Here is a 22856-nt window from a genome sequence, read left to right on the forward strand (position 1 = left end):
GCCCTGTGTGGTCGTGTGGTCCCGCTTGGGCCAGGCCCTCTGGACCCTCTGGACCTCTGTACCAGCAGGACTTGGAAACTTCTAGGCTACAAAGACATCAGTGTGATTCCTGGTACCACAGAGGGTGTGCCCTGTGCTGGGGAAGCCCAGAAGAGGAAGTGCCCGCCTGACTTCCAGGAGGCAAGGAGAGGCGAGGCTGACTTAGATAGATACCATCTGAGTATCTGGGAGCCAGAAGAAGAGACTCAGGACAGGCTTAGGAACCCCCGGCTCCACAGGGGTGTCCTAGTCGAGCTGAGTGAAGACTGAGTCTCATCGATGTAATAACATACCCCCGGTCAGAGTGGGCCCCAGTAAAAAGGAAAATTGGGTAATTCTGATACCCAGCCACCCCCAGGCCCCAGGCCCCCACTGGGGCCCACCAGGACCCCAGGCCCTGTCCCTGATCTTCCTCTGGGCAAGGAGCTCCATTTACCCATCATTATATATACCTGGCATAGTCTTAGACTCCTTGTACTGGAAACGGTGGGGAGCCCAGTGCAGAGTTCCCCAGAGGTCAGTATACTTGCTCCCTTAACTTGCTCCTCCAAGAAAAACAAAATTTTTTTAATATTTTTTTCTTAGGAAAAAAAAAAAGCCCGCCCCTCTGCTTCTTGAAGAAATTGTAATGAAACAGCTCCCTGAAGGGAATGTTTAGACGGTATGGCCAGCACGGCCAGGCCAGGGCACAAATGTCAAGCAACAGAGGCGGTCAGAATAGGAGGTAACTCACTTATTGAGCGCCTACTGTATGCCAGGTACTTTAGAGGTTTACCTGCCTGTAACCTAAGGGCTATCCTGTGAGGTTAGTGTTGGTATTGTTCTCATTTGTACAGGTGAGAAAACTTGGACTCACAGAAGGGAAACAATTCAACTGTGGTGTTTTAGTGGCTCCAGGGACACTGGAGGCTGGAGCAGCTGGGGGTGTGTGAGGGTTTGGAAGTGAAGGACGAGGGACAGTATGACTGTTTGTGTGTAAATGTATATGTATTTAGCAACTGTTTCTTGAGGGTTTGCTGCGTAGGAGGCCCTGCACTGTTGAAATGCCAGAAGCCTTGCACCCAGGGAAATCCCAGCCCAGAAGGAGAGAGAATGAGCAGCCGTGTGTGTTTTGTGTTATGGGAACCAGAGGTGGCACCTTGAACTCTGTCCGGGGTAGAGAAGTAAAACTAACCATAGCCAATATTCCCTGAGCTCTTGTTATGGATTGGCCATTTTCTATTGAATTCTTCTAACAACCCTATGAGGTAGGTAATATTATTACCACTATTATTCTTATTGTTTTTACAGATGAGTAAACAGAGGCTCATGGAGGGCAAATTAGTTTTCTTGGGCAAGAATCGGCTGATAGCGCGTCGTCAGTTGTCCCAGATGCCATAGAAAGTTGTCACTGGTTCCCAGAAGTTTCTAGGGTTGGTGACACAGCTGGGAGCCCGATGTAGGTGGCTTGGAGCTGGGTGAGCTTGGTGTGAGCCGTTGCGATGGCGGCGACATACGATTTTGAGGAACTTTCGATCTCATCTAACCAGAAGGTTTGGTTTCCTGTAGATACAGCTTTTCGCAGCTGTTGATCATGAATTCCTTCAGCTGTGCTAAGCACTTTACATATGTTGCTCATCAGATCTTCACACCACTCTGGGGGAGATATGTGCCTGGAATATTATCAGCTCCATTTACAGGGGAAGGATCTGAAGCTCCAAGAGTGATATGCTTGACTGTGGTTATTAGACGAGGATGGGGCAGAGGCAGGATTCGAACCCAGATTTGTCTGACTACAGAGTCTGTGGTCTGAACCACTGTCCTTTCCAAACACTTCTTATCTCCCTTGGGTGCTCACAAAACCTCTACAAGGAAGATGTGTTTCATCTCCATTTACAGATGAGGCTCAGAGAGGGGAAGCGGTTTTACCAAATGTCACACGGTTATGAAATCATGAAGCTGAGCCATAGATTGCAAGTAAAAAAGACACAGTGTGCTTGCAAATCTGCCATCTCTTGGGCCTGCTTTTAAAACTGATTTACTTTACTGTGCTAAAGAAACACACAAGATAAATTGATTCTCTTAACAGTCTTATTTTTTTAAATTACATTTTATTGATTGTGCTATTACAGTTGTCCTGATTTTTCCCCCTATGCCCCCCGCCATCCAGCACCCCCACTCCTTCAGGCAATGCGCCCACCATTGTTCATGTCTATGGGTCATGTGTATAAGTTCTTTGGCTTCTCCATTTCCTATACTGTACTTTACATCCCCATGGCTGTCCTGTAACTACCTATTTGTACTTGTTAATCCCCTCACCTCTTCACCCTTTCTCTCGCAACCCCTCCCATCTGGCAACCTTCTGGTAATTAACTTTCCTCTTGCCTTTTTTTTAAAGATTTTATTTATTTATTTTTAGAGAGATGGGAAAGGCAGGAGGAAGAAAGGGAGAGAAAGAAACATTGATGTGAGAGATATATCAAACTGGTTGCCTCTCACACACACCCACAACTGGGGACCTGGCTTGGAACCAAGGCATGTGCCCTGACCAGAAATTGAACTTGTGACTCTTTGGTTCACAGGCCAGCACTCAAACCACTGAGATACACCAGCCAGGGCTCTTTTGCTTTTAAGAGTCTCTTTATCTTTAACTTTTGGCTTTTTAATAGTGATGTGTCTTGGATGGGCCTCTTTGCATCCATCATATTTGTGACTCTCTGTGCTTCCTGAATTCGCATGTCTATTTTCTTCACCAAATTAGGAAAGTTTTCTTTCACTATTTTTTCAGATAGTTTTTCAAATTTTTGCTCTTTCTCTTCTCCTTCTGGCACCCCCATGGGGTGAATGTTGGACCCGTTGAGGTTGTCCCAGAGGCTGCTTACACTGTCCTCAGTTTTTGGATTCTTTTTTCTTCTTGTTCTGATGGGTTGTTTTTTGCTTCCTTATGTTCCAAATCATTGATTTGATTCTTGGCTTCATTCATTCTACTGTTGTTTCCTGTAAATTGTTCTTTATTCAATTAGTGTATCCTTTGTTTCTGGCTGGGTCTTTTTTATGCTGATGAGGTCCTCACTAAGTTCCTTGAGCATCCTTATAACCAGTGTTTTGATCTCTACATCTGATACATTGCTTATCTCCTCCATTCCTTCAGCTCTTTTTCTGGAGTTTTGATCTGTTCTTTCATTCGGGCCATGTTCCTTTGTCTCATCATTTTAGCAGCCGTCCTGTGTCTGTTTCTATGTGTTAGGTAAAGCTGCTTTGACTCTGTGTCTTGGTAGTGTGGCCTAATGTAGTAAGCATCCTTGCAGGGTCCAGTGGCACAACCTCCCCTATCGCCCAAGCTGGGTAATCAAAGTGTGCCCTTCATGTTGGCTCAGTACACCCTCCTCTTGTAGTTGAGCCTTGTTGTAGTTGGAAAATCAATGGGGGGGATTTACCCAGGCCAGTCAGCTGTAAGGATTGGCTGTGACCTCTGACCGCCAACCTCTGCCCTCCATGGAGGATCATCTGTGCAGGGGCAGGGTGGTGGTGCTCCAGTGTGGTCTGTAGCTGTCCACTGGGTGCACTGGCCCTGGGGTTTTCTTGGGTGGTGTAGGCCAGTATCAGATCCCAGCTGTGTTTTGCCCAGAGCACCCTGCCTGAGCTATAAAGCAGTCTGAGATGGCTGCTACTTGTGCTGAGTTCAGAAATTCCCAGGTGCAGCCAAGCTACAACTCTAATCTGGCTGCCACTAGGGCTCACTGAAGCCAGTTGTTGCTTGTTTGATGGAATATAGGAGCCAAGATCAGCCATTCTTATGGAAAAGCAGCTTGGGTGGGCCTATAAATTGGGTTAGGCAGAGTCTCTATGGATTTCCAAGATGGGTCACACAGTGTTAGTCAGGTGAATGGAGTCTCAGCTATGGCACCAGCCTATCGACTTTGTGAGGGGAGGGCTCAGCAAAGGAGCAATGGCCTCTGCTTGCCCCGATGCCAGACACTTCAGTCTCCCCCTGTGTACCACTGCTGCCCTTTGAACTGCCACCCCAGTGCTGGAGCTCAGACGGAGAGAGTCTGAGTAGGTGAGTCTGTGTGTGTTTTGCTCAAGAGGAACTGCTTAGGGCTCTAGCAGCTTCCTTCATCGCCTCAATCCCCGCTGGTTTTTGCAGCCAGAAGTTGTGGGGACTTATCTTCCTGGTGCTGGAATCCTGGGCTGGGGGGCCTGGTGTAGGTCTGGGCCTCTTCACTCCCGAGATACCTCTCCTGAATTTTTATCCACATGGGTGTGGGAACATCCCATTCTGCGTTGGTGCCCTTCCTACCAGTCTGAATGGATGTGTTTTTTTAATTCCGTAGTTGTCAGACTTCCATTCAGCTCAATTTCTGATGTTCCTGAGTGATGGTGGTCCTATATTTTAGTTGTAATTTTGATGTGGTTGTGCGAAGAGGGGAACCATGTCTGACTATGTTGCCATCTTGACCAGAAGCCTTAACTATCTTTAAATGGACATTACAGCATTATTAACTATGTTCACACTGTTGTACAATGGGTCTCTAAAATATCCTGCCCTGGCCGGTGGTGCTCAGTGGATTGAGTGCTGGCCTGTGAACCAAAGGGTCACCGGTGCGATTCCCAGTCAGGGCACATGCCTGGGTTGCATGCAAGGTCCCCAGTGGGGGACGCGTGAGAGACAACTACACATTGATGCTTCTCTCCCTTTTCCTTACTCCCATCCCCCATCTCTAAAAAAATAAGTAAACAAATAATTTAAAAAATAATAAAGTATCTTTATCTTGCATGACCAAACCTCTACACCCATTGAACAACAACCCCCTGTTTCCTCCTTCCCCCAACCTTGACAACAACCATTTTACTTTTTGTTTCTCTGAGTTTGATTACTTTAGACACCTCATAAAAGCATGATCATTCAGTATTTGTCTTTTTGTCATTGGCTTGTTTTACTTAATAATATTTTCAAGTTTCATCCATGTTGTTGCACACTAGTGGATAGCCTTCCTTTTCAAGGCTGCATAGTATTCCACCACACATTTACACCACCTTTTGTTTGCCCTTTCATTCATCTGCTGATGGACATTCGGGCTGCCTCCATCTCTTCACTACTGTGAATATGCTGCTCTGAACATGCGTGTGCAAGTATCTCTTCAAGATCCTGTTTTCGGTTCTTTTGGATATACACCCAGAAGTGAGATTTCTGGGTTGTAAGGTAGTTAGTTCTATTTTTAATTTTTTTTTGAGGAACCTCCATACTGTTTTCCATAGTGGCTGCATCATTTGATATTCCTACCAAGTCTGCACAAGTGTTCCAGTTTATCTACATCTTTATCAGTGCTTGTTGTTTTCTGCTTTTAAATTTTTTTCTCTTCTTTTTTTAATTGAACTTACTGGGGTAACATTGGTTAATAAAATTATAAAGGTTTCAGGGGTACAATTCTACAATACATCATCTCTATATTGTATTGTGCGTTCACCACCCACAGTCCAGTCTCCTTCCATCACCCCTCTTTTTCTCCCAGTTTATCCTCTCCTACCCCCCCCCCACACACACACATTTTACCTCTGATAATCACCATACTGTTGTCTGTCTATGAGTTTGGGGTTTTTTTTTTAAATCCTTTCACCTTTGTTACTCAATCCCCCATCCTCCTCCCCTCTGACAGCTGTCAGTCTGTTCTCTGTAAGTCCATTTTAATTTTGTTATTTTGTTCATTAGATTCCACATATAAGTGAAATCATATAGTATTTCTCTTTCTCTGACTGGCTTATTTCACTTAGCATAATGCTCTCCAGGTCCATTCAGACAGCCCCAAAAGGTAAGATTTTTGTTTTACTGTTGTGTAGTATTCCATTGTGTAAATGTACCACAGCTTTTTTCTCCACTCATCTACTGATGGGCCCTTGGGCTGCTTCCATATTTTGGCTATTGTAAATAACACTGCAATGAACATAAGCATGCATATACTCTTTTGAATTAGTGTTTCGGGTTTCTTTGGGTATATCCCTAGAAGAGGAATTGCTGAATCATAAGGTAGTTTCACTTTTAATTTTTTTGCAGTAACTCCATACTGCTTTCCACAGTGGCTGCACCAGTCAGCATTCCCACCAATAGTGCACTAGGGTTCCCTTTTCTCCACGTCCTCACCAACACTTGTGTGTTGGTTTATTGATAATAGCCATTCTGATAGGTGCGAGGTAATCTCTCATCAGGGTTTTACTTTCTATTTTTCCGATGGTTAGTGATGTTGAACATCTTTTCATATGTCTATGACTATCTCTATATCCTTTTTGGAGAAATAGGTCCTCCTTTTGGAGGACCTGTATTCAGGTCCTTTGCCCATTTTTTAATTGGCTTTTTTGTTTTTTTGGCATTGAGTTTTAGAAATGTTTTATAAATTTTGAGTATGAACCCCTTATCAGATGTATCATTGGCAAATATGTTCTCCCATTCAGTGGGTTGTCTTTTCATTTTATTGATGGTTTCCTTTGCTGTGCAAAACCTTTTTAGTTTGATGTAGTCCCATTTGCTCATTTTCTCATTTCCCTTGCCTGAGGAGATAGATAAGAAAAAAACATTGCTATTCGAAATGTCTGAGATTGTACTGCTCTGTTTTTTGGATTGTGGTCATCCTAATGGGTATGAAGTGATAGCTGTGTCACTGTCATTTTGATTTGAATTTCCCTATTGATTAGTGATGGTTAGGCATCTTTTTTATATACTTGTTGGCTCTGTATATCTTTGATTATTGTACATCATTGTATTGTATATCATTGTATATTATCGTATACAGTTTATTCATGTCCTTTGCCTATTTTTAAATTGTTTGTTTATTGTCACTGAGTTATAGGAGTTCTAATATATTGTGGATGTTAACCTCTTTTCCAATATATGGTTTGCAAATATTTTCCTCCATTCTGCAGTTTGCCTTTTTACACTGTTGATTGTTGCCTCTGCTACACAGAAATGTTTAAGTTCGATGTAGTCCCTATGTCTGTTTTTCCTTTTGTTACTTGTGCTTTTGATGTCATGCCCATGTGATCACTGATTTACCCCTGTTTTCTTCTAGGAGTTTTACAGTTTCCAGTCTTATGTTTAGGTCTTTAATTCATTTTTAGTTCATTTTTAATGTAGTGTAAGATTAGAGCCATCTTCACTATTTCTCATGTGAATGTCCAATTTTTCCATCACCACTTGTTGAATAGGTTATCTTTCCCTATTGTGTAGTCTTGATAACCTTGTCAAAGGTCATTTGACTATTTTTGCGAAGGTTTATTTCTGAATTTTCTGTTTTGTGCCATTGAGCTCTTTGTCTGCCTTTATGCCAGTGAAAGACTGTTTTGATTATTGTGCTTTGTTGTATGCTCTGAAATCAGAAAGCAAGAGTCTTCCAGCTTTTCTTTCTCAAGATTGTTTTGGCTACTCAGGGTCTTTGAGATAAGGATTCACATGAATTTTGGAATTTTTTTTTCTATTTCTGCAAAATGCCGTTGGTATTCTTTGGGGCATTGACTCTGTAGATCACTCCAGGTGGTAGGGCATTTTAACGGCACCAGGTCTTCCAGGCCATGAGCACAGCACATCTTTCCATTTATTCCTGTCTTCTTTAATTCCTGTCATCAATGTTTTGTAACTTCCAGTGTTCAAGTCTTTTGTCTCCTTGGTCAACTTTATTCCTGTGTATGTTATTCTTTCTGATGCTATTGTAAATGGGATTTTTTCCACAATTTTGTTTTCTCTTACGCTCATTTCAAAATCTTCGCTTTACAAATGAGAAAACAGAGAGTCAGAGTCATGGGGTGAGTTTCATGTTTGTGCCAGGATTTAGCTCCAGCTCCAGCACCGCCGGGCAGTTATCAGCTGGATGCAGAGCAGACCCCCTCTCCCTTTGCCCCATTCAATTCCTGACTTGGGGAGCAAAGGTAAAAGCAGCGCCCTAGGTCAAAGGAGTCTTTTCCTGGGGCCTCACAGCATCTAAAGCTCCTGATCTCAGGTCTATGAGTGGCTCAGCTGGCCAAGGAGTGGCTGGTTACAGTTTGGCCTACAAGAGATAGGATGGGCTTTGGGGTTCAAAATCCCGTCTGCTACTGTTCTGCTGTGTGACTGTGGACACGTCTGTTTCCCTCTCTGACTTTACTTTCTTCCGTGGAAACATGGACATTTTGCAAAGCTCACCTCCCAAGGGCTGATTCAATGAGGAAATGTGATCATGGATGAGAGTGTCTGTACACTTGACTGGTAAGTCACACCCAGTGCCCTGAGCTTAGGTGCGTTGGCTCTGGCTCCTCTCCAGTCTCACCCTCCACACAGGGCAAGGAGTCCTTGGATCCATGTGGGACTTGGAAGCTGTGTCCCTCCCACTTTCCCTTTCATGCCCATAATCTGCGGGTGAATACACTCCCAGATTTGCTGGGTTGCAAGGAGCTGCCAGAGCGTGCATGAACTTGGAAGTGACTGACGTATATCTTATAAATATTTAAACATTTGTACTTTTGACCACATATGGTCCCACAAATGTTAGGGGCCAATTTGACTGGTAAACCCAACTTCCCAACCCACAGTCCACACTGGGGAAGTAACCAGCTTATACTTCCTTCTGCCCCGATCCTGGTAGTCCCTCCCCTCTGACTGTCCAGCTTTCTCAGGTTCTGTAGGAACTGGGAATATTAGACGGGATGGGAATGGTAGACAGAGTGGGGGTTGGGGCTGAATGCTCTGCGGGGCAGAGGGTGGGAGATCCAGATGGAGGAATTCTTTTTGTCTCCAAGAATTTAATGGCCAACCTAGCCCACCCACAGCTGAGTGCTGGGCCTGGGCCTGCTGCCCTGCCTTGACCCATCAGGGAGTCGTGCCCACACGTTGTGAGCCGCCTCCTCCTTCTCCCTCCAAGCGCTCATTCCCTTCCTGAGCTGTGGAAAGCTTTGTTGACATTAGTCTAAAGCTCTGTCTGGAGCTGGCAGGAAAGCCAGAGGTGAGTTAGATCCCCTGGGGTTGATGGTGACCCATAGTTCTCTCCTTGAGCTCCAAGGAGCTGGGCCAGTGGGGAGAGTCTGGTCTGGCTATTTGTGGCCGCTTTGCATACTTATCTTTGGAACTATTATTAGGATTGTAAGGTCTTGCAGATGAAGAAACTGAGACTCAGAGGGGTGAAATCACTTGCCCACAGTCACACAGCAAGTAAATGGCAGAGCCAGTTATAAATCCAGCTCTTTCTGCCTCCAGAGGCCTTGTTCTCCCCATGCTACTATACCTCCTCCAGAGAGACTAGGTACCTTTCCTTCTCGCCTGTCTCCTCTGACTAGTCATCTGGGGCTTGGCCATTCATTCAGTCTTTCGGTTCCCAGTATCAGACACGAGGACAAAGAGGTAAAAAAGATCTAATCTCTGCCCTCAAGGAGCTCCCAGCCTGGTGAGAAAACAGCCACAGAAATCAACACCACGTACCATGCAGGCGCTGCACCAAGTAATGTGCCCAGTACTATGGTGACTCAGAGAGGAGTACAGCTCATTCTGCCTGGGGCAATCAGGGAAGGCGGCCCAGAAAAGGCACTCTTTCCATGAGGTCTTAAAAATGAGTAAGAGTTTGCTAGATAAAGCAACAGGCAAAAGCCATGCTCAGTAGAGGCCACAGCCTGTGCACAGGTCCAGAGATCTGAGAAGAAATTGAGTTAAGAGAAGCAGCAAGAAGTTGTGTGGCTGAAGTAGAGGGTGAGTAGCAATAGAGGCTGGTGGAAGATGAGGTGGGAAAGGAGCTTGGACTTGATCCTGGGCAGTGGGGAGCCACGGAAGGTGTTAGATTAGGCAGGTATGTGGCTGGCAGTGTGTTGAGACACAGTGCTTCTCAACCTTCACTGTGCACACGAATCACCTAGGAATCTTGTTAAAAGACATCAGTCTGGGTAGTACTAGAGATTCTGCAGGTGTAACAAGCTCACGGGTGATGCTGGTGCTTTTGGTCCAAAGGCCACAGTTCGAATAGCAAGGTTTGGAGGGCTCACTGCCTTGAGTGGAAGCTGCTGTGGGGAACAGGCAGCCACTTGTGTCGTGTCACTGGATAGATGGGTTCTCTACCATCTCCTCGGGTGAGGCTTCTTGCAGCTCTCATGAAGGGGTCAGTCTTGTCGGTTGTTAGAGATCTATTTTTCCCCTCGGCAAATGTTTACCAAGCTTCTGCTCTGGCTGAGCTTGAGCTGCATGCTGGGGATAAAGAGAAGACGTGGAAATGCCAATTTCTGATCCATGTCACTATCATCTCTTGCCTCCAAAATGGTCTCTCTGCTTCCACTCTTGTCCCCACCATCTGCTCTCTGCCCAGCATCCAGAGCAAGTTGGATCATGTTTTTCACCTGCCTGACATACTCCAGTGACTCTTTGATGCTCAAAGAATGAAATTTGAACGTCTTATCGTGGCGATCTGGGGTCTGTTGCTCTCTGATCTCACTTCACTCTTTCCAGTTGTCACACCTCTAGGGCCACGCTGACCTTTCGGTTCCTTGAACATGACCAATTTATTCCTGTTTCAGAATATGATGGACTTGTTCCTTTGCAGGTCCTTTTTACACAGGATACACTTTGCAAGGAATAATTCCAGGTTTTCTCTTGACTTATTTCTCCCCACTTTTTAGATTTCAGACAGGGGAAGGTACAAGTTTTGTAGGACCATAAAGCTTATCCAATTTTGGGGGCCCCCTTTGAAGAAAAGATACCAAATTACAAATACACAATCAGATACAAGGCCTAGGAGGGGGACTTGAAGGTCAAACTTTATGGGCTTCATGGCAAAGCAGCTTCTGGTTTTGTTTGTGTCACCTCCTCTGAGAAGCCTTCCCTGGTCACTCCATGTCACTATTTCTATTCCTCTTATTGACTTCATCACAATTTGAAATTGTATGTATTTATATCTCTACTGACTTCTCTCTACTTATTTCAAGTTATTAAGCTTCTTGAATGAGAATTTGACAATTCAACTCCTTGCTTCTTGTTCACCCTTCAACTCATGCTTAGGAAACAATTAGCCTCTAATCACGTGAGATAGGTTTCCATGTCGCCATATTCAATATTCGCTTTTCTGTCTGCCTTCTGTTGGGTTGGCCAAAAAGTGCATTTGCTTTTTCCATAAGATGGTTCTAGTAGCACTTAGTTGTCTTTAACTTCATGCAAAATAATTTTGTTAGGTTGATATTGTGACAGCTGTCAGCTAAGCATGTGTTAAAAAAACTTATCAAAATTGGTGAATTTGTGTGTAGACATTTTAATATTGAAGGTGGAAGAAAATAGGCAACTGAAACAAAAAAACATCTGTGCAGTGTATGGAGAAGGTGCGGTGACTGGTCGAACGTGTCAAAAGTGGTTTGTGAAGTTTCATGCTGGAGACATGTTGCTGGACAATGCTCCATGGTCGGGTAGACCAACTGAACTTGATAGTGATCAAGTCAAGACATTAATTGAGAACAATCAACGTTATACCCCACGGGAGAGAGCCGACAATACTAAAAATATCCAAATCAGTAAAGTTATTGGCGAATATGAAAAGTGTGACTTTTGGGCCAACCCAGTACTTGATTTCCTTGTGACTTTCTTTTTACAACACAGACAACTTGCTCCTACATTCCTGGAATTTTCCTCATTAGGTCCCCAGCATGGCACCCTCCACCCCTGCTCTCTTCCTACCTCTCTGACCATTCTGTCCTTGACTCTTTCCTAGGTTTCTCCTCCTCCTCTGATTTGTCTTTTCATGATGGATTCTTCAGGACTTAACCTTGGATCCTCCTGGATGTTTCACAGGCACTCTGAATGAGATATGTCCCCAACTGAATTCATCCTCCCCACCCCCCGCGGGTCCTCCTCAGGTCCTTTCCATGAAGATAGACAGCACCCCAGCCCCAATCATCTGGGCCAGAAACCTGGCGGTCCTTCACTCCTCCCTTTCTATCAACCGGCATCCCATTCATCACTGAGTCCTGTCCATTTGATCTCCCAAATAACTCTCACAACCATGAATAACTTCTCTCCATCAGCTCTGCCGTGGTCCAGACCTCTGCTGGCCCTGCAGACAGTTGCAGTTGCTATCTCCTTGCATCAGGGCCGAAGCCTGGCCAGCCATTCTGCGTACAGCAGTCACAGCCATCTTCCCCAGACCCAGATCCAGCCCTGTCCTTTCCAAGCTCTATATCCTTCCACAACTTCCCATTTTCTGAAGAATCAAGTTCAAACTCCTTAGCCTAATAGGCAAGACCCTCCTTAAGTTGACTGATGTTGACTTTGTAGGCCCTGTCTCTCCTTAGCCCCCCCCCCCCACCCCTACACACATGAGGTTGTAGCCAAACTGAATGTCTCCATTTCCCTGAGAACAAGGCAGCTGCTCTTCCATTCTTCCAGGTCCTGTACGTGCTGTCCCCCTGCCTGGGGTCCGCATCAGGCCAACTCCTTCTTGCCCTTCAGCAGAGACCGAAGGTCATTTCCAACTATCAAGTCAGGGCTAGAAGCACCATCTCAAAATCACCCTGGCATCTGGAACCTCTCCCACTGTAACACGTGTCCCTTGTCTATTTCGGAATCTCCCCCTTTGCAAAAGGGTCTGTGAGCCACTGAAGGGCAGGAACTGGTCTACTCTCCGAGGCCTTCAGACTGCCCGGGACCTGCAGTGGCACTTGCTTGTCCAATGAATGAGTGCCTGAGTGAGAGTCAGGCCTGTGTATGTGCCCTGTTCACAAGGTGAAAAGACTTTTCTAAAAAACCAATTAATGCAAAAAAAAGTCCATGAACAAAATACCATCTTTGAAAATTGAGGTAACATAGGTTAATAACATTATATAAGTTCCAGGTGCACAACATTATAATTCGATAGCTGCCTACACTACAGTGGGTGCGCCACCAGAAACCCAGTTTCCATCTAACACCTTACATTTGACCCCTTTACCCACTTCACCCTCCCCCATCCCCTTTCCTTCTGGTAGCTGTCAGTTTGTTGTCTGTATCTATGAGTTTGTCAAAATACCAACATTTTATTATTTATTTTATTTCGTTTTTTTGGGGGGGCAGGGGCTTTGAGCTTTTATTGGATTATAATTGGATTAAAAAGGGGGTGCTGTCAGGAGGCCCCTGGGCTGTTGGGGTGCTGCCAGGGTGCTGTAACACAAGACTGCAGTTTGTTCCAATGTTATCTCCTGCCCGTGCTGATGGGGAACAGTTGCTCTGTTCTTGCTTTCCAGTAATTCCCAGTCCTGTAAAGACTGCCATGAACCACGTGACAAAGCAAGGTACCAGGCCTTTTCTCCCAGGGGCTCTTCTTGGCTTTGAAAGTCAACCTTAATTCCTTAAGGCATTCTGGTTACATCCAGAGTCCCAGCATGACTTCATTAAGAGTTGCCAAATTCTGGAGTGAGTAGGCAGGGAAGAAAATATAAATGTTTCAATATTGCTTATGAGGGTATAATTTACAAGTTGTCCTACAGAAAAAACAAGTTTTCTTGTTTCGATCGCTGGCCGTGAAGATGGGTGAGGAGGAGGCTGCCCCACAGTCCGGAGGGATGGAGAAGGATCACAACCTTCTCTCGGAACCTCGCAGAGACAGTGTTGGGGGGTCAGCCCGGGATGAGCTTCTGCTGCCTACTGCTCCCCTGGTCACAAGTCTCAGGAGGCTGGAGAAGAGGGAGAAATAGAGACTATCCCTGTATGGGCCACCAAAATGTTGGGGTGGTTGGTGGCATGGGCTGTGAGAGAATTTACGAAGAGAAGAGGTGTAGAGAGTAGTTTTCATTCCCTCTCCAAGGAAGGAGAGGGGCGTGGGGTGGAGAGACACAGCAAAGCACCAACATTTTAAGTGTAGACAGGAACATGGTAGCGCCAGGCAGAGCCGTATCATAGTCGGAGGCGAAAGGAAGAATCAATAATACTGCTTTTGATTTTTAAAACTATTGCAACAAAATTTTATTTATTTTGATTACTGAATTGTTTGGTGACCCCTTCCATTTAGTACCCAAGTGAGTGCCTCACAAGACTTACCCTCCCAATCCTGGCGGGGAGACCTCCTCAACAAGCCCAGGCAGCCCTGGCACAGGGGGCTGGGCCCAGAAGGATGTCTTGCATTGAGTTTTCTGGCTGGAGAGGGGCAGGTTCTGAGGAGACTTTCCCCTAACCCACTGAGCTGGAGCCTAAACCTGGGGAGAGGAAGGGACTGACTTGGGGGAGGAGGGGAGTGTGGTGTGGGGCGTGGGGAGGGATGTGACTTCCTCAGAGACTCATATTGAGGAGCGCTGCACACTCCCAGCCATGGGCTGCCTCCTCACCTCCCTCAGACCCCAGAAACAGGGTCCCTCCAGGCAAGGAGGTCCAGCAGCGGAAAGAAACAAAGCCAGTCTCAAATGAATGGGCATCTTGGGCTCAAGAGTTAGAGGGGAGGACCTGACTGAGGTTGTGGAGCAGTAATTTTCGAATCTTCTGGTCTCAGGATCTCTTTATATCCTCAACAATCTTTGAGGGCCCCAGTGAGCTTCTGTTTATATGGGTCATATCTATCAATGTTTGCCATGTTCAAAATTAAGACATTCTAAAAATTTTTTCATATGGAAACCAATAATACACTCATTCCATGTTAACATAAATAACATTCTTAGTGAAAACTAACTAAAATTTTCAAAACATTTTAGGGAGAAGAGTAGCATTTATTTACATTTTTTGCAAATCACTTCATTGTTAGATTTGATAGAACACAGCTGGACTCATATCTGCTTCTGTATTCAGTCTGTGGTGATGTGTCATTTTGGCTGAAATATATGAAGAAAACTTGGCCTCACACAGACAAGTATTTGTAAAGGGAGGGATATTTTGATGTCTTCTTCAGGTCATTGGTGCCAGTCTTCTTCGATACTACATCAGAGCTTCACAAAGGGTAGTTTCTTAGAGGTTAGTTGCAATGGGAACCTGGATAATATCATGCAACTTTTTGTAATTTGTTAGCCCATGAGGTATTGGAGTATCTGACCCTTCAAATCTTTTACCGATGCAGAATTTTGAAATATTATGTCTTCCTCATTGGGAAAATATCAGTTCACTGAGTTATGTAGTTCTTTCAAATACTGACCTTTCATTATAAGATATAAAAAAATGTCATTTATTAATATCAGCACCAATCTCATCAGAAAATTCTTTAAGTGTGGGAAAGCTGTCAAGCTCCCTCTGGCACATACGATTTTTCCAAAAACTCTGTTTTCCCTTGAAAGCTTGAATTTTATCGGTGGCAATACATAACTGGTTTTCCTTGAAGGAATGGGTTCACACCCTCACATCTGAGAAAATTTCTGCTAGATACTGAAGTCTGAAAAAACACAGTCGGTCATTTTTTCAAATGATAATGGCGATCCTCAAAGTTCATCTCATAGTTCAAACAATCACATAAGTGCTTTCCCCCCGAAGATGAATAATTTACCTCAGTTTGCAAAAGTGTTTCCCATTTTGATGCAGAAAACTAAAAAAAAGAGGGGAGGAGGAGGGGGGCCGGTGAGAAGGGTGAAGGGATTAAGCAAAGAAAAAAAGAGAGTCGGGGACACAGACAACTGGATGGTGACTGCCAGCTGGAAGGGGGTTGGGGGAGGTAGGAGAAGGGAAAGGGGGCAATGGTGATGGAAGGAGACTGAACTTGGGGTGGCGAACATATGCTACAGTGTACAGATGATATACTGTAAGATTACATGCCTGAAATCTGTATAATTGTTAACCAATCTCACCCCAATAAATTAAAGAAAAAAAAATGTGTACTCATCTTTTTAAAAAAGATGTATACTTACCCTGGCTTGTGTGACTCAGTGGACTGAGTGCCAGTCTGCGAACCAAAGGGTCGCCAGTTTGATTCCCAGTCAGGGCACATGGCTGAATTGTGGGCTGGGTCCCCAGTGGGGGGCATGCGAGAGGCAACCACACACTGATGTTTCTTTCCCTCTCTTTCTTCCTCCCTCCCCCACTCTCTAAAAATAAAGAAACTTTTCAAAAAAGATGTGTAGTACTCAAGGTTTAATAAAATTAATAGTTTCCTTGCTTTACCTAGGACATTTTAATGTGATTTAAAGAGAAATTGGCTTTTTAAAAAAAACACCAAGTGCAGAGCTATAAAGAATCTAACTCCTACTATAGCCTGGTGCTGCTGCCTTGATTTATGCCAAGGAGCTAGCAGTTTTGCAACATCAATACAAATGTCAGCATAGTGAAAAAGGCATACCATGTATTTTTATGACAATAGTTTTGACTTCATGGGTCCCCTAAAGGTCTCAGAAATATTCCTCCCTCCTCATTCTGTGGACCCACTTTAAGAACAATTATCCTAGAGCTCTGGGGTCCGATGGCAGAGCTGTCTTCAGTGGTGGAAAAGCTCCTGCAGCATGAAACTATGTAGTTCAGATGAACTGTGCAATTCGCAGTGTGCCTTGAAGGTGACTTTTAGTTTCTAAAGAAATCACAATGAATTCTTAGAATAATCAAGCTACCTTTATTTAACACAGACAAACCATGACCACAGTAAATGGAACAAAGCACAAAAATTTTCTCGGTCATCAAAATTCCTATTAGAACCAGTTGTTTCTTTAAACTGACCTGGTTAAGTATCTATAAGCTTCTTTAAATGTTTCCACTGTCAAAACTGAGCTGCCATTGATTTTGTGAAATATCAGGTGTAATTCCTTAAAAAAAAAGACAAAACATTTTAAGCCCTGGCTGGTGTAGCTCAGTGGGTTGAGCATGGGCCTGAGAACCAAAGGATCGTGGTCTGATTCCCAGTCAGGGCACATGCCTGGGTTGCAGGCCAGTTCCCAGCGTGGGACGCATGAGAGGCAACCATACATGGATATTTCTCTCCCTCTCTCCTTCCCTTCCCCTCTAAAGATAAATAAATAAAATCCTAAAAAAAAACAAAAACAAAAAAAACCTAGCCTTTCCAAACTTTAAAATTAAAAACCATTTTATTTCAAAAGAAATTAATTGGAAGAGGCCATCGATTTTAGAGTTATAAAAATACACACCATAGGAATCTTGGAACTGATGAAATAAAACAGCCCCTGCTGCCCCTTCATTAACCAGAGTTCCCGTGTGGTCTTCCAGGCACAGACGAGCAGGACAGTGACCAACGGCCTTTTCCAGGCCAGAGCGATGGAGAAGAATGATCACCCTCGTGTGGACTCTGAGTTCCGATACACCCTCTTCCCGATTTTTTACAGCATCATCTTTGTGCTGGGGGTCATCGCGAACGGCTACGTGCTGTGGGTCTTCGTCCACCTCTACCCTTCCAAGAAACTCAATGAGATAAAGATCTTCATGGTGAACCTCACCATGGCTGACCTGCTCTTCCTGGTCACCCTGCCCCTGTGGATCATCTACTACCACCACCAGGGTGACTGGATTCTTCCCAACTACCTGTGCAATCTGGCTGGCTGCTTCTTCTTCATTAACACCTACTGCTCGGTGGCTTTCCTGGCCGTCATCACTTACAACCGCTACCAGGCGGTGACGCAGCCCATCAAGACCGCTCAGGCCACCACCCGCAAGCGTGGCATCTGTTTGTCCCTGGTCATCTGGGTGTCCATTGTGGCCGCTGCAGCCTACTTCTTCGTTCTGGACTCCACCAACGTCGTGCCCAACAAGACCGGCACAGGCAACATCACCCGCTGCTTTGAACATTATGAACAGGGCAGCATCCCAGTCCTCATCGTTCACGTCTTCCTCGTGTTCGGCTTTCTCCTTGTCTTCCTCCTCATCCTCTTCTGCAACCTGGTCATCATCCGCACGCTGCTCACGCAGCCCATGCCGATGCAGCGCAACGCGGAGGTCAAGCACCGGGCGCTGTGGATGGTCTGCACGGTCCTGGCTGTGTTCATCATCTGCTTTGTGCCTCACCACATGGTGCAGCTGCCCTGGACCCTGGCCGAGCTGGGCTACCAGAAAGAATTCCACCAGTCTATTAATGATGCGCACCAGGTCACCCTCTGCCTCCTCAGCACCAACTGTGTCTTAGACCCCGTCATCTACTGTTTCCTCACCAAGAAGTTCCGCAAGCACTTCACGGAGAGGTTCCACAGCATGCGCAGCAGCAGGAAGTGCCCCCTGGCCACCATGGAGACGGGCACCGAGGTGGTCTTGCCGCTCAACCACGTCCCTGCCAATTCCCTCAAAAATTAGCCAGCCCAGAGACATGGACATCGTGACTGACACGGGGGAAGAAGGGATATTTGCTGCGGCCTGGGCACCTCTTCCCTGGGCACCTGGCGGCCCATTAGATACGGGAGCCACCTCCCCAAGGTGGGGACGGTAAAGAGCCAGACTGCTGAAAATCCCGAACTGGAATGAGTCCCTTGAGCCGCCTTTGGGCCCCTGCCATAGTAACCCTGGCTGGTGACCTCCTCCGGGTGCCTGCATCTGAGAGCTCTGGGAAAAAAGTCAGAGCTGGGGCAGGACTTGGGGGCTGAGCCGCCCAGTTCACCCTACAGGACAGCAGCGCAACCCGGTGTGGGCAACCACTCCCTTTATCACTGGAAAGGCAGGGAAAGGGGTTTCGGGAAAGAGACACTCTCCTGGTGACCTGACGGTATCTCTGGGACAGAATTCTGAGAGAAGACGGTGCCGCCCTGTCTCCACCCACAGGCCCAAGGTCTTTATCGCCCTTCTTAGGGAAGTAGCTGGGTGGAAACTTCTCCCAACTCACCCAACAACATGCTGAATGGTGACCAGAGAAGAAAAAATGTGCAGAGACCAAACTCTGGGATGGGGAGCTTGTTTCCTGAGGCACATGTGTCTCCCTACAGAGGCCTCGTTTCAGGCCCGGATTGGCTCTGGAGCCGTGGGAAGGACAGGATCGCCAAATCCATCTGTCTGTCTCAGTGACGGACCCCCGAGGAAGTACCTGCTGTGGGGCAACCACCTGCTGTAGGAGGGCAAAAGCCTCTCAAGGCGGAACTCTGGCCACCCAGCGTGCCGAGCTGCCCGGAGGCTTCCACACAAACAGGAGCTTTGGCTGGGAAGTGCCTGCGTGTGGGAGGGGCCCTGGCCAGGAAGGAGCCTGCCAGTCTCCCTTCCTCGATTTCTAGGGGACCCCTCCTAATTGAGTGTCTAGGAGGTGGGAGGAGCAGTTAGGGTCCCCAGGGCCAGCAGGCACCTTGATTTTCGGGGTGTATCCAAACGGGCCTCCTCTTGCACCCTGAGCTGAGTACCTGCAGTACGAATCTGGCAGCCTTAGACCCAGGACTTGGAAGAGCCTTCTCTGGTTTCCTGAGCCTTGTGGACCTTCTAAGAAATCTTCCCTTTCCAATAGTTTTCCCATAAAGTTGGGATCCTTGTATTTTGTCTACTGGGCAAGCACTGGATTGATGATTTTGATAACTGCCTCCCCGTGGGCCAGGAAACCCCTCGTGTTCGCAATGGTGGCTGTGAGCCTGACTTAGCTGATGGTGACCAGGTTGATAGTGCAGCTGACTAGAGCTTTGGTGTCACATAGACCCAGGTTCAAGTCTTGCCTTTGTCACTTCCTGCTGAGGGACTGGGAACTGAATTTCCTACCTTATGGGGTTGTTCTGAGCAGTGAATTAAGTTGCTGAGGCAGATACCTCTTGCAGATGCTCATCCCAGATTCTCCCTTCTTCTGAAAATTTGGTCCCCTCAATCCTCCTATAGGAGTTGAATGGATGAAAGGTGAGCTAGTCAAATTCTCTCAGGAACAAGTAGCAAGATTTAGGGATGTTCTTTCAGGCTCCGCAGATCCCTCACCCAAAGAGAGGAAACTGGAGCTGTGAGTATGTGCGTCTACATGTGTGTGTCTGTGCCTCTGTGCCGGGGTTGGGACGGTGGCGGCAGGCAGCCCCCTACACGCGTGTACTGGAGAAGGAGATGCGCAGAGCAGAGAGGAGACCAGAGGGAGACCCCGAAGCCCGGAGGGGGTGGCGGTGTTACCAGGGACCCGCGGCTCTCCGCCTCCTCCAGGCCAAGCCCTTCGGAGGCACAGCTGCACTTTTTCCTTTGGAGCCTGTGAGAGTTCTTGGCTAGGGTGTCTTCTCTTATTTTGCTGAAGCTGATTTATCTATTACTTGCAACCAAAAGTGCTTGGAATGAGGTGAACACTTATACGCTAAAGCACAGTGTTTCTTGAATGTCAGGGTTCATGTGCCCACTTTGCAACTTTTGCAATAGCTATGTACCAGCAGTATGTTTGCTTAATAAACATTTTTCTTTAAATCGGGTCACTTTTTAAAACTTAAATTATTCAAAAGGATGTTTTATTACTAAATTGTGAACAAAAACGAATGCCACCTGCCACACACAGAAGGTAAACTTCAAGCGTAATTATTAAAATTAAAATATTCTTGGTGTCCTGTCTAAAGTCACCTCATATGCCCCCAGGGACTTGCATAGTGCACCCCAGGAAACACTGCTGTACTGTGTGTGAAGTGCAAGGGGTCTGTATTCAGTAAGTGCTCAATTAAGAGTAAGTCGACAATCTAACTCCCTCGCTTCTTCCAGAATGCTACCTCAACACACAGGACAGGGTCTTGCTCCTACCCGGGACCCATGGAGGAGTGTTTCAGTCTGGCCCATGCTGGTCTCTGTACCACCTGAATACAGCCACATTTACTCCCCTTGTGCTCTCCACTTGTTCGTGACCTCAGATGCTCTCTCTTCTTTTTGCCCAGAATATTCCTTATAGACAACCTTCCCGAAGGCCTCCAGGCAGGGTCATTGCCTTTCTCCTAGCAGCATTTTAGGGCCGGAAGGGTCTAACTTGTCTGTACCTTAATTACTTCGGTCATTGAAGTTTATGCATTTCAATGTCCGCCTTCTCTTTCCTGGGGCAGGAACTGAATCTTTCTCACCAATGTATCGGCAAAAGGCCTGGAACTGAGATCAGTCTGGCTCCAAGGCTCACTGCTTTCCCAGGGTGTAGCATCAACAGACATATTGACATTTATACACATTTATTTTGAAAGGGTTTGAGGGACTCTTCAGGGACAAGTAGAAAAGGAATTTAATAATACAGGTCCTTCTAAAGTTCTATGTTCATAGTTAAAGGAAGATGTCAGGGATTTTCAGAGGATCAGAATGTTTTGGAGCTGGATGGGTCCAATCCGTTTATCTTACTGAGGGGAACATGGGACTCAGAACGGCCAAGTGATTGTAGAAATTACACAGCGCTGAGCTGCAGCAAACGCAGAATTGGTTGCTAAGCTCTGTGTCTCATTTCTCGCAATGGTGACAGGGATGATAGGAAAAGCTGGTTTGTAATTATTTCGAAGAACAAAATCACCACTCAGGACTTCCAACCATCTCGTAAGTCAGCTTTCCCCTCAGGGTGTCCCCCAGTGATCTCAGCTGGGGAACGTTGGCACATGCAAGACCTGCCCCACCCGGAAAGATGAGGAATAGACTTGAGAGTGCTAAGTTTAGGTGTCGGGGGAAAACCCCAAAAGCCTAAATTCAGGAATGATTCCCAAGAACTGACACGTAGTCTTATTCAAATTCCTAAGAATTTAACAGGAGAAACTCCATACATGGGCAAAGCAGCTATCTGCTCCCAGTGGTGGCCGGTTGGGAAAAAAATCCACACTCTTCCAGAACAGGGTCTCTTTTTCATAGGGGATTAATAGTAAAAACACATGGTGGGTAGTCATGCAGACCACCAGAAAGAACAATGCATTTCTAAGTTAACAAATAACATCAGGCAGTTATCCACACTCTGTGCATTCACTAGCCTCCTGCCTGAGGGCATGACATTTATTTTGGGGCAGCATTCCAGTTTTCTGGGTAATCAGTCAAGACTGAAGCAACAGAACGTTAAACAGTCACAGAAGTTTAAACAGAGCCCTGGCTGTTTAAACAGAACCCTGGTATAGCTCAGTGGATTGAGCACGGGCCTGTGAAGCAAAGGGTCACTGGTTTGATTCTCAGTCAGGGCACATGCCTGGGTTGCTGGCCAGGTCCCCAGTGGGGAACACATGAAAGACAACCACACATTGATGTTTCTCTCCCCCTCTCTTTTCTTCCCTTCCCCTCTCTTTAAAAGTAAATAAATAAAATATTAAAAAAACAAACAAACAGAGAGTCCAGCATTTCCCAGACATCTTTACCATTGGAGCCACATTACATCTCTGACTTCCCCTGTAGTTGGTCACGGGTGACTAGAACTGGGCATGTTCATGCTGCTTTTTACTCATCTATGGTATATCTGTGCTTGAGACCTGTGGCTACAAATAGGTACAATAAAATCTTCTTGTAAAATATAACTGGTTTTGTGTAGACTTGTATTTTTGTAATACTAATTATGTTTCCCCTGACATTCTGCCAGCAAACCATCTCCCCACTTACCCAATCATTCATTCATCAGTCCATCCATCCATCCATCCATCCATCCATCCATCCATCCATCCAGGTATCCAACAAACACCTATGGAGTACGTATTTTGACCCAGTAACTGCCAAGCAGTTTTTATTTGGTGTCTCATCCTCCATGAAAGGCAGGTTATTCCATCCACATAGAAATGAATGTAATAAATAAAGACCTGAGCTGATTGAATATGACAATGGCTGCCTCCCAGGTACTGGGTTGCAGAGGAAAGGGAACTACTTTTTGTTAAGCCCCAGATATTTGCTTGTCAGCTTCACAAATCTTATCCCATGAATCATCACAACCATTACAGAATTGATGTTTTCATACTATTTTATAGATGGGGGAGTTGAGACTTGGAGGGGTTCTGTGATTATTTTTAAAGATTTTATTTATTTATTTTTTAGGGCGGGGGGGAGAAAGAGAGGGAGAGAAAAACATCAATGTGTGTTTGCCTCTCACCTGCCCCCTGCTGGGGACCTGGCCCTGCAACCC

At 45.8% G+C, this 22856-nt stretch overlaps 1 protein-coding gene across 5 annotated transcripts in view; it reads left to right on the forward strand.

Moving 5' to 3' along the window:
* PTAFR (platelet activating factor receptor) overlaps window positions 1–22443 on the forward strand; it is a 39256-nt gene extending 16813 nt beyond the window's left edge. For all 5 annotated transcript variants that reach the window (XM_037149517.2, XM_037149518.2, XM_037149520.2 and 2 more), the window contains exon 2: window positions 17099–22443. In XM_037149517.2, coding sequence (XP_037005412.1) covers window positions 17147–18172 — 1026 coding nt within the window. In that variant the 5' untranslated portion in view covers window positions 17099–17146 and the 3' untranslated portion in view covers window positions 18173–22443. The remainder of the gene's footprint in view (window positions 1–17098) is intronic.
* Window positions 22444–22856: the final 413 nt, after the last annotated feature.

This window comes from Artibeus jamaicensis, unplaced genomic scaffold (genome assembly GCF_021234435.1).
Source record: "Artibeus jamaicensis isolate MK-2021 breed Jamaican fruit bat unplaced genomic scaffold, CSHL_Jam_final scaffold_847, whole genome shotgun sequence".
Classification (NCBI taxonomy): domain Eukaryota; kingdom Metazoa; phylum Chordata; class Mammalia; order Chiroptera; family Phyllostomidae; genus Artibeus; species Artibeus jamaicensis.